General features: G+C 40.8%; 1 protein-coding gene across 5 annotated transcripts in view; it reads left to right on the forward strand.

Moving 5' to 3' along the window:
• PRKCZ (protein kinase C zeta) overlaps positions 1-12642 on the forward strand; it is a 94982-nt gene that overhangs the window by 70544 nt on the left and 11796 nt on the right. For all 5 annotated transcript variants that reach the window (XM_083628698.1, XM_083628697.1, XM_083628695.1 and 2 more), the window contains 6 exons: positions 1638-1826; positions 3445-3542; positions 7917-8003; positions 8944-9079; positions 10703-10790; positions 11594-11713. In XM_083628698.1, the coding sequence (XP_083484824.1) occupies positions 1638-1826; positions 3445-3542; positions 7917-8003; positions 8944-9079; positions 10703-10790; positions 11594-11713 (718 nt within the window). The remainder of the gene's footprint in view (positions 1-1637; positions 1827-3444; positions 3543-7916; positions 8004-8943; positions 9080-10702; positions 10791-11593; positions 11714-12642) is intronic.

Here is a 12642-nt window from a genome sequence, read left to right on the forward strand (position 1 = left end):
TTTGACTGGGGTCAAAGGTCCAGTCACCTTTGACTGGACTTAACCATCCAGGGGTCTTTTACCTTTAGCCTTTTACCTAGGTTTTTTATATTTCCTTAGTTTTATTTATTTAATTGCACATATTTTAAACCACTTTGGTGAAGGGCAGTTTGAAATCAAATCAAATTAACAGCAACATTTATGCCAAAACAGAGCACTAAATAGCTTGTTTTAAACAGGAGTTTTTCAAAAAGCCTTAAAAGCTAGAACAGGCATAGGCAAACTCGGCCCTCCAGATGTTTTGGGACTACAACTCCCATCATCCCTAGCTAACAGGACCAGTGGTCAGGAATGGTGGGAATTGTAGACTCAAAACATCTGGAGGGCAGAGTTTGAATATGCCTGAGCTAGAAGGAAGTCTGATAGATCTTCTCAGGGAGGGCATTCCAGAGTTTGGTCACCACCGCTGAAAAGGCACCATCCCTTCTAAGAATGAGTCCTTTGGTGATGGATCTTTGAGGGTTATGGGAATGTTCATATCAGAGAAGTGGTCTTAGAAGTAAACCAGTCCTGGGCTGTTTAATGCACTGGTACATTACTGAAGTTATATGATCTAATTGGTGAGCAGTTCTTCCAGGCAGCCTAGTCTTCTGTCTCCACCACATGCTTTTTGTATCATACAGCCATCAGAGGAAAAAGCAACTGCACCTAGGAATCCTTCGATTGTTCATTGATACAGCTCCATCTAAGAGCTTCTGCCATGTATATGAAACTAAATTATCCCTTATTTGTATGAAACTAATCATCTTTTGTAAGCTACCTTGGGAGGGCATTGCCCTGAAGAGCAACATACAAGTTCTAAGAATATACAATCAAAACCGAACAGGACTGCTGAGTTTCACTCTTTCTCCCAATAGTTCAACCCTACTTTTACCAACCAATGCCTCTAGAAGCTGAAAGGTCATTCCACCAGGGGAATGGCCATTTCTAGCCTTCATTGTAGGTTTGTCAGTAGAGGAGCTGTGCAAAGCTTCCATGTAGTCCACACCATCTATGTTTCTGAAACACTGTTGTCTAGAACCTCCCAAGGGTGCAACATTTTCCTCCCAGGTATGTCAGCTCACTAATCTATCATATATAGGAGACTGCAAAAAGGTCACAAAGAAGACTGGTAGGTTACTTATCTGTCAGTGATGTTCTTTGAGTGGTCACCTCTGCAATCACACAACATTGCCCTCCTTTCCATTGTGTGTGTTGTCCTGCGCACCGGGAAAGTTGCAGCCACTGAGAAGGAATGTGCACACCCCCTGCCTTCACTGGGATTTCCCTTTTGGGGAATGGAGGAGGCAATGCCTGCTTCCTGACTAAAGCACTAAAATGTTCTTTTGAAGCACAGGTCTTGTGCACATAGCAGTACAAGGTGCTACTCACTTTAAATACAAGCAACAGTGCTACTGATGAGACCTCTGTGGGCAAGCTGATACTGGAGAAGAATGATTCACACTCACCTAAGACAAGTGTTGAAAATGAAAGGATATTTTTATTTAAGTATGATTGAGCAGGAGCAGTATTTAGCAATTTTTATGGTATGTTAAGCTGCCAATGTTTGTTTGTTCAAAAGGCTATGTGGTGTCTTACCTGCTTGCCTCTCCTTATAGGAGCTCAAGCCAGTTATTGATGGAATGGATGGAATTAAAATCTCTCAGGGGCTTGGTCTACAGGACTTTGATCTAATCAGAGTTATTGGACGAGGAAGCTATGCCAAAGTTCTATTAGTGCGGTTAAAAAAAAATGATCAAATTTATGCGATGAAAGTAGTGAAGAAAGAATTAGTCCACGATGATGAGGTAAGAGCTTAATTCAGCACATTACATGAAATCACAGAAGCATAGCGAAGAGAATTAATTATAAGGGGGAAATGTATGGTTGATTTGATCATAAATTTCAGCCCTCCTCAGCCGATGAACACTTAACAATTGTTGCCATTTTGGTTAGACACAGCAGGCAAGATGACTTTGGGGCAAAATCTATGGGAGATCTATTATGATATCACCCTTAAAAAACCCAAAACCCTTCATCCACAGAATTTGCATGTGGCAATTGTTTTCTTAAATGTATTTACTACTTTTCATCGAAGGATCACAGGGCAGTTTACAATATACAATTGATGTTGGCAGAGAGGGTATTGCATCACATGTCGTTTGGCCCTTTGTTGTCTCTGAAGGTGAGCAGACCTAGGCTCAGCCAATTACGAAAGGCAACTGGTAATCCCTTGTATACTCCTGAGCTTCTAGGGAATATGCTGGCAAAGCAGTACCAAGCAGGATTGAACTCTCCACTCACCAGCTCATGAGCAGAAGATTCAATCCTCTTCTCTGCAGGGGTCTGCTTCTCCAGCATGAAACAGGACTCAGGCTATTGAATCTTGTCCACCAGCTGATGTTTCCCAGTGATGTCATCTGATTGATAGGTGGACTTGGTTTGGGGAAAATGGCCTTGCTGGCTACGTTATACCCCCTGGCAGGCTGAGACCGGCCCACAGGCCAAAGGTTCCCCACCTGTGATTTAAATGCACAGTTTTTCCCACTGATGAGAAATGGAGATAACCCCAGCTGCACAGAAACAGTTACTAGATTTTTAGGTGCGTAAATACATATGTACATACATGCATAATTTTATTTGTATGTCATCTTGTTTCCCAAGAAAGACAGATGTCAGCAAAAAAGCAAAACCTTTCCATAGCCAAAACCATGCTCGAGGCAACTTACAACATGCAAAATACCATATAATTACAAACAAAGCAAACGTAGTCATAAACAATAAACAAACATCAAAAAGTACACAATGAATTGAACAGTTTCCACATAAATAATATCAAAAATAAAGCTACAAAACATTAATATCAATAACTGCTACCAAAAAAAATATCGATAATAGCAACCCCCCAAAAATACCCGAGTCCAAAAGTCTGTTCAACAGCCTCAGCTTCTGCAGCTGAAGTCAATCAAGGCCAGGTAGAAAAGGGCCTGCAAGGCAGGGAGCAGGTCTTCCAGGACTCACAACCAAGAAGTGTATTTTTAAAAAACACAGATAACTTGAATCAGAATTTGGTCAAAGTTATATGAAAGGGAGCATCCCCAAGTTCATTTTAACCAGAGTTAACAATTTTATAGAATGATTCATTCAAGGGTAAGGTGTGTGAGGATGGGAGAGAATGTGTTTTCTCTTTCTCTCACACTCACCTGAACCTTAATTTTCTGATTTTTAGTGCTTCTGGAACTTTAATATTTTGCACATACAGGCAGGAAAATGTTGAATGGGTCAGGACATGAGTTTAAAGCAAACGCTTTAGTAGTGATATAAATATGTGCAAGAAGAATATAAATGTGTTTGACTGAGCTTCTTGGTGTTGTCCACAGCCTGTTGTATAGCTGCCATTGTAATGATCAAATTACTCTGTTTCAGGATATTGATTGGGTGCAGACAGAAAAACATGTGTTTGAACAGGCATCCAGTAATCCGTTTTTAGTTGGCTTGCATTCCTGCTTTCAAACGACAAGTCGGTAAGTGAGCAAATCCTTATCTTTTTACAAAATTTAAGATAACTACTTTCAAGAACCTTGATGGACACGGCAATCTCTGCATATCTGTGCTAGAGCTTTGCTACCAGAGTGAACTGAAGTGAGACTTATATGCTGTACAGTGGAACCTTGAGTTGTGGATGTAATCCGTCCTGGAGGCACGTCCGCAACTTGAAGCATTTGCATCCAGAAGCGCTGCGTCTGCGCATGCGTGAACGGTGAAACCCAGAAGTAACCGTTCCGGTACTTCCGGGTTGCCGCGGGACGCAACTTGAAAAGACGTAACCTGAAGCGGATGCAACATGAGGTATGACTGTAGTCTTCTTGACTCCAGGAGAGTGAATGGCTTGCTGCCATTGATTATTTCTCTTTGGCCCTTGTTACCATTCTTGCTCAAAGTTTACATCTCTCTAACATGTCTGAAATGTACTTTTCTGTGTTGTTATTAAATTTATATACCACCCTTCATCCAAAGATCACATGACAATATTCAACATAAAAACACAAAAGACATGATGTAATTGGAAAAAGCAAAAAGTATTTTCAAGAATTATTCTAGTGCTAGGGGATCCTCGTTGCTCTGTGTCCTGGTCCATTGCACCAGAAAGCAGGGTTCTGTTGGTTTAACAGAGCTGACTTAGATACTAGCACATTTTATCAAACACACATGAGCAAAGCATGCATAACATTAGACACTTTGGCATAGGAAGTAGAGTGTCCTTGTTAAGATACCAGGATGGAAGAACAGAAATGAAAAAAAAGTGAAATAAAAGGCAAATGACAAGATAAGCTATTAAAGTGTGGTGTAGTGGTTAAGAGCGGTGGACTCGTAATCTGGTGAACCGGATTCGCTTCCCCTCTCCTCCACATGCAACTGCTGGGTGACCTTTGGATAGTCACACTTCTCTGAAGTCTCTCAGTCTCACTCACCTCACAGAGTGTTTGTCATGGGGGAGGAAGGGAAATGAGATTGTTAGCCGCTTTGAGACTCCTTCGGGTAGTGATAAAGCAGGATATCAAATCCAAACTTTTCTTCTTCCAGAAGGGAGGGAATTTTATAAAATAAATAAAAAACATGAGGTGTAGTGGGCCATTAACAGCGGTACAGTATAGTAAACACTGCTTTATATGTCAACAGAAGTCTCTTAAACGGTTTACAAATCCCAGCGAAAAATCAACATGAGAAATAAAATGCAAATTCCTCACTCAAAAATGAACAATGCTACTTCGGTTTAATGATGCTTCTACATTTGGAGGGAAATGGTGTGTGTGAGTAGTAGTGGAGGCTGGAAAGTGTGTTTGTGTATGACTGAGAGAACGCACAATAATATATCTGTCAGAAGATAGTGCAGGATACTGTCATCTACCTATCCTCATTGTGATCTGTCCAAAAAGAGAGAACGAGAGCGCAAGGGTTGTCATCAGAGTGAATCCAAAAGAAGATAGAGCAGGCATGCATCAGTCACAGAAGAATTTACTGGGCAGGGAGCGGTAGATGGGGGGATGCAGAGACAGGCACTAAAAGTTCAAAGAGTCAGTCAGGCTCAGTGCATGCCAGCAAAACTGCTCTCCTGAAATCACACTGAGTTCTAGGCTTCAAGATCATTTGTAGTCTTAGGGCTACAAATCCACACCATACATTTAAAAGCATATCCAATGCACATTTAAAGAACATGACTCTCTGCCAAGTATCCTGGGAACTCTTCTTTCCCCTTCACAGAGCTACAAGTCCCAACATCCTTAACAAAACTGCAGTTCCTAGTATTATACGGGGGAGAATTCATTTGCTTTAAATGTGTGTTGGGTGTGCTTTAAACATATGGTGTAGATATGCCCTTAGAAAAGTAAGAACTAACAGAAGATCAGATGGAAATGGTGTGGTAAAAACTAGCTACATGATTCCTCTGTTGACCCCAAATGAAGATTTTAAGATGCAGTGTGCATATTTAACATGCTTTTGAAGAGGATATAAATTTGGACAATTAAAAGGCCCTTCTTAATTAATCCTCTTCTAGAATGCGCCTTGGCATTTGTGTGAGTTTTTATTTATTAATAGTGCCTTCTGTCTTTTCATTGGATGGCATCTTTATGCATAGCACAGCTTGAAAAACAGTTTTGGGTTCTTTTGGGAACACACTTAATAAACTCTTAGCTGCCGTCAAAGTACTAATGGATTTTTTCTTGTCTGCATGAGCTGAAATACTACTTCAGGTTTTTTACCACTTCAGCTTTTAATAGTCGCACAAAACTTATTGTCAGGTTCAGGGGTTGAGACATCCCAGGAGACTTTGCAGTGGTGTCCAAACTTTTTTCAAAGAGGACCAGATTTGATGAAGTGAAGGGCTGAGAGGGCTGACCAAAGTTGTTGACCTTTTCTTAGGGTTGAAGTTGTTCAGTTTTTTTTTTTTTTTTTTAGGATTGAAGTTGTCAAGGTTTTTTTGGGTTTTTACCCCAGGAAATAAACTGCCACAGGGGCTGGATTAAACCAACCGATGGGCTGGATTAGGCCCCTGAAACGAACTTTGGACATGCCTGCTTTAGGGAATCTGAGATATTCTTAGACATTCTGGGGGGTTTTCTAGTTCGTATGCCTGGCACTTCTATTGATGCCATGGTCTCATTGTATAATAGTTTCTTTGTGATCATAGGGTATTGATGGTGTTCTTTGTGATGCCTGTTTACAAATAAACAATGTGAGCAGAGGAGAGCAGGCAGGCAACCAAACGGGCTAGTCTTCAAAGATCAGCCACCCAAGAACTCACCTGCTTAAAGCTGGCTGTTAAAAGGCAGCCTTGAAGAACTGCAAGGATGTGCTTCTTGCCAGCTAGCTGCAAAACGTAGCCTCATTTCTTTGGCCATAATTAAACCGCAAAGCTGTTTCAGTTCCTGTCCCTCCCTGCCCAGGTTTGATACAGATCCCAGCTATCATAGACCCCTAATCAATCACCTTCAGTGATCAAATGATACTAAAACTGAAAGGTAAAGGGCCATTTTGCTTAACCGCATAGCATACTTACAGCAGTATTTTAAAAGCTTTCATCGGTTGCCATGGTTGTAGAAATACTTGATAGGGTATTGTCTTGAGAATATGTGGAAGTTCTGTGTGGCTGTCTAGACAGAGATTGTGTTCAAATTGGATGTACAGGGCATAACAAAAATATAATTCACAGCTGGAGGTGTTCACAGCATTACAGATGCATCTCACTATTTTTTGGCCTACACAAATCTGGAGTGGAGTCGCTAATATGGTTGGATGGTGCCTTATATGTCTCCTTCCGACAACTCCTGCAGCCAAGCTGGTTCCAAACGTATTCCTCTGCTTTCCTTTGCACCACATCAGCAAGGCTGAGAGGGGGATCTGGTTGTCTGAGCACTGAATTCTGACTTTCAGTGCTCCAAAAATTTATTGAGCAGGATAAAATAATTGCAATGTCCTGTGGCTTAAGTTCCATTAACACCTCCCCCCCCAAAAAAAATCCTCAATTGAGGACACCATACCCAACTTAAAATAAAAGAAAGTTGACCACCTGCCTCTCCAGATATGAAAGTCTGAATGTCACAGTTCTGAAGTCAGTGTGTTTATGTGTCCATGAAAATGAAGCATTTTGGAGTGGATGGGTTTGGGATTTATCCCATTTCTACTTGTACACTGAATACAAAAGACAGCAAGGAGATTTTACATGAGAACAAGTACAGCCCACCCTTCTGAGAGGAGAGGCCATCATTCATTAATTTGTTTGTTTATTTACTTCTGTAAACGTATATCCTGCCCTTCCTCCTAAAGGGATCTCAAGGTGGCTAACAGATACATATTTCTGACAATGCAGAAATACCAATAAGAGCTTACAAAACAACCAAAGTAAAATAGCAAAATCAGTGGAAAGATTCTTAGACTCCAAAGTCTTGGCACAATAATGAAAGTCCAGGAGGATATGCTCTCTCATCAAGATCAAACCATCCTACCTGCCTTTTATCAGTTTTCCTATCTTCCATACTTTCTGGACTTAAAAATGGTATCCTGTCCCCAGGTCTGGATTTATTGATCTTAAATAAGTGTAAGGGACAGCTATTCCATATGCCATCAACATTACAAGCTGAAGTCTTGATGTGGCCCAAAATAAAATGAATGTATTCCTATATATGTTGCTTTTTATGCCGTAATATGTCTTAAACAGGAGACAGTGTTTTTCAATAGTAAGACACTAAATAGACTAACCACAAAAGTGAAATAAGAGGGTTGGTGAACCGATAATTGTCTTCTGTAATTAGAATGTTACATGACTGCTTAATGCTGATTGGCTTGTGTGGGCAATTTCCTCAAGCCAGATAATCAGAACTTGCATGTTATACTTTCAGGTTGTTTCTTGTTATAGAGTACGTGAATGGGGGCGACCTCATGTTTCATATGCAACGGCAAAGAAAACTCCCTGAAGAACATGCAAGGTATTTTAAGTGGCAGCTAAAAATGCATTGTTCTCTTTTTGCAGGTGCCAACAACTTGTTTAAATCAGCTTAGTTCCACTGAAGTTGTAAGTGTATTGTTAATGCCTTCGGCAATGTATGGGTTGCCTTAAAGAGTTTTACTTAGCAGGCAAAACGTTGATCTCCCAATTCTAGAGTCTGGATGCAATCCCTTGGCTCCTATTACCTGGAGTTCTTTTCTGCTGAACTTCTGTGAAATTTCTTATGCTCTCTTGTTGCCAGTTTGTTATATTGCCCTTTATTCTTTCTAAATGTGGCAAGGTTGGTGCCACAAGCACATATGAAACCAATTTTTCTGTGGAGGCCGGTCCATTAGGACAAATGAGGCACTGCCCCACCAAGCTCATTCTGCCCTCAGTCAGCCCCAGCCTGCTCGCCTTTTGCCCTGGAAGAGCTCAGCAGGCTGAAGGAGGATGGGGACAAAACTAGAATTACCGTAGTTTGGGCAGGGCACACCTTTATCAGCACAACCAGATGCCTTCATCTGCCCCAGCTGCAACAAAACGTGTCTCTCCTGTATTGGTCTCTGTAGCCACAGCAGGCACTGTAACTCCAGTGGTTTGACTTCACCCCCAAAGGGGCACTTTTCCATTGTCTCCTGAGACAGACGGATGTCAACGTGTCACTAGCTCTGGCTTCACCTACTGCTCTGGCTCACCTCCTACCACCCAACAATTCTCAATGGGTGACAGCCACCACTGATATAAGAGTTATCAAAAGAGCATGGCATCCTGTTTGGGGTTTGATTTAAAGTGAGATACTGGTTTAAACACTTAGCATGTGAGCTTCTGAATCAAAACAAGATTAGTGTAGATGCTCCTCACATTCGGACTGGGGAGTGTATTTTTTTTTTTAATGCATTTTATTAACACTGCTCTTAAAAGTCACTGTTTCATTTAAGGTTCTATGCTGCTGAAATCTGTATTGCTCTCAACTTCCTACATGAGAGGGGCATAATCTACAGAGATTTAAAATTAGACAATGTTCTCCTGGATGCAGAGGGTCATATCAAGTTAACAGACTACGGTATGTGCAAGGTAAGTTTACTCTTCAAGCCTTTGGGCTTTTTTCATCATAGTGTGTTTTTTTTAAAAAGCAGAACTGATTATACTGGGAGGAATTTGAGAAATGTTCTTGCACTTTTTTCCCCCCATTGAAGTAACTATCAGGCACATTACTGGTCTTTGCAAAAGACTTTCCCTGTGTCTTTGTACTTCCTTCTAGCCGCAGTGCAGTTCCACTTCTGGGAAGGGTGCATACATAGGCCAGTCCCAGCCTTTCCCACAGCCCCTTAGAAGCATGAGGTACGCCTTATTATTTCCTGCTGTACCTCTATCAAGCAACACACCCTCCCTCAATTTACTCTATTTAGGGTGCCTTCATAGCGCATCAGGAAGCCACTGTGTAGATGTTCTCCCATCCCTTAGCATGAGAATGGAAGGCAAAAGAAAAATTAGCCAAAAATACTGAAGGTAAACAAGAACTGTGCATGGTGTAGATAAAATGGTGCAATGGTGTAGATAAAATGTAAGTTTCTCAGACAGATAATACTAGAACTCAGGATCATCTATTGACACTGATTAGCAGAAGATTGTGGATAGTTAGAAAATAGTAGTACATTACGTAGTACATAATGCACTAGGGGAAAATTAAAGCTTCTAGTTTAGAAGACTTTAAAAGGGATTACAGTGGTGCCTCGCAAGACGAAATTAATCCGTTCCGCGAGTCTCTTCGTCTTGCAGTTTTTTCGTCTTGCGAAGCACGGCTATTAGCGGCTTAGCGGCTATTAACGGCTTAGTGGCTTAGTGGCTTAACGGCTATTAACTGCTTAGCGGCTTTAAGAAAAAGGAAACAAACTCGCAAGAACTCGCAAGACGTTTCGTCTTGCGAAGCAAGCCCATAGGGAAATTCGTCTTGCGGAACGACTCAAAAAACGGAAAACTCTTTCGTCTTGCGCGTTTTTCGTCTTGCGAGGCATTTGTCTTGCGAGGTACCACTGTAGAGGAGATGTCTACCAATGGCTCCTAGTTGTGGTGGCTGTGTGGAACTGCCATTAACCTGCATGGAATTCTGTGCACTCACCTATTGCTACCAGGCTAGTGCTTAAATAACAATGCTATAAAAATAAATTCTTCAGAGTAACAGCTTCAGTTGCATTAAGTGGTGTGTGTGAAATGCTTTTACTTACTTTGCCAAACCTTTATTAGGCATTACAAGTATAGGCCATCATAAACAATAATGGAATATCCATATACAGTGGTACCTTACAGACGCTTCAAGTTGCAGACGCTTCAGGTTACAGACTCCACTAACCAGAAATAGTACCTCGGGTTAAGAACTTTGCTTCAGGATGAGAACAGAAATCGCGCGGCAGCGGGAGGCCCCATTAGCTAAAGTGGTACCTCAGGTTAAGAACAGTTTCAGGTTAAGAACGGACCTCCGGAACGAATTAAGTTCTTAACCCAAGGTACCACTGTATAAAGTTTTAAAATACATACAAATAAACAGCCATGTAAAATATATAATGTGTGAAATGCTGAATTTTTCAGGTTTTGTGGAGGAGTCCTGGGAGTATGGCATCTCTTGCTCCTGACTAAAAGGAAATTTTGGAAGGTCATGTTTCTTTCGTGTACATAAACTGTTGTGTTTTATTTCTGCAGGAAGGATTGGGCCCTGGTGACACTACAAGCACTTTCTGTGGAACACCAAATTACATTGCACCAGAGATTCTACGAGGAGAAGAGTACGGTGAGTTGTTATGTAGTGTGTATAATGATTTAATTGCTGCAAGTCATTAAAGTTCTAATTTCAAGAAGCTATTGATGTGCTGCTTATTTATTTATGTGTATGTCTTTCCCCTAATAACTAGATGCCAGGTTAATAGCAGGATTTGTATGTTACTTACTTTTTTGTGTGAAGGAAAATGTTGAGTTCTTTTTAAAATGTGCATTGTTCAGAAGAATTATAAGACTGGCTCAGTACTCTGTGCCTGGAGACCAGGTAGCAAAACTCAAATGAAGTTTTTAAAAAAAGAAGTTTGCCGTCATCCTCTGTGGTTCAAGATGTAATGGCATGTAAGCTAACAAAGAGCAAAATTTACAGCAGCACAGAACAGCTAAAGGTCGAGTGATGTTTTCCCTCCTGCCGCATTGCTGTTCTGTGCTGCTGTAAATTTTGCTCTTCCTTAGTTTTGTGATTTTATTTTATGATTTTAATACAATATATTAATGTAGCATTGTATCCAATTTTAATCTTACTCAGAGTAAACCCATAGAAGGTAATGTACATGACTAACCTAAATCCACTAATTTCAGTGCTCTGAGTAGGACTAACTTTGGATACAACACACAATATATAGTGAAGAATGTAAGTATAAATAACAAAGACAATATTAACTTTTTTGCTGTTTGTGTTTGGCTTTATTTTCACAGAGGGCACAAAGTGCTCAGTGATTTCTAAAACACACAACAGAAATGAGTACAAACAAGGATATGAAATGATGCTTGAATGTATGTGCTGCTTGAATGTATGAATCTCAAATATTTTTACAGGGTTCAGTGTGGATTGGTGGGCACTTGGTGTCCTAATGTTTGAAATGATGGCAGGAAGATCTCCCTTTGATATTATTACAGACAATCCAGATATGAACACTGAAGATTACCTCTTCCAAGGTATTGCTGTTTAATTTTGTATGTATGCATTTCTTGGATTTATATCACATGCTGAAAGTCAGTGGCTCTCCAGGATCTTGTACGTCACCAACTACCTGAACTATGGTTGCTTCTTGGACAGGCTTCCTCAACCTTGGTCCTTCAGATGTTTTTGGCCTACAACTCCCATGATCCCTAGCTAGCAGGACCAGTGGTCAGGGATGATGGGAATTGTAGTCTCAGAACATCTGGAGGGCCGAGGTTGAGGAAGCCTGTTCTTGGGCATTCTGAGACAATATAATGAAATAGCACTTTCAGTTTTATAAGTGGCCTGTATGAGCTAGTGGGATTTGCCAGTCAGGACAATTTAATAATTCTGTGTACTTACTAATTAGAGTACTAATTACTAATACTAATTATCTACTGTTGTCCCATTACTATAGAACATCTGTTTAGTACATGATCTTCTCTTAAAGTGCTCCCCAAATCCACTCACCAGTAGAGGACACCCCTTCCCCAAGTTTTCTTGTAATTGCAAAGGTTGTTAAAGGAGGAGAACTGTCTGTCTGGATTTGCAGAAGGCATAAATGGTGCCACATCTGCAAAGTCTTTGCTGGAACTTAAACAATCCAGGCTTCTGTCGTACAGAGAACTTGGGAAATGGTAACGACTACTTGCAAATCCCCATCCACACCTCCACAAACTGAAGAGGCAAAAGACTTGGGCCATTTCTTGTCTTCTAGAAAGCCCCACAAGAGGTGAAACAATATTCTGTCCCATCTCATAATCCTCTGGTACATGTAGAGGAGAGGGAGAATAGCTTATTTTAATCCACTTTCTCCATACCATGCATGAAGTTATACACTTGGATCATGCCCACCCTTACTTCTTTTTAGAAAACCAGAAAGCCCCAAATGTTGCAACAGATCTTCATAGGGAAGTTGTTTCAG

Source organism: Podarcis filfolensis, assembly GCF_964270895.1.
Source record: "Podarcis filfolensis genome assembly, chromosome: 8".
In the NCBI taxonomy this organism is placed as follows: domain Eukaryota; kingdom Metazoa; phylum Chordata; class Lepidosauria; order Squamata; family Lacertidae; genus Podarcis; species Podarcis filfolensis.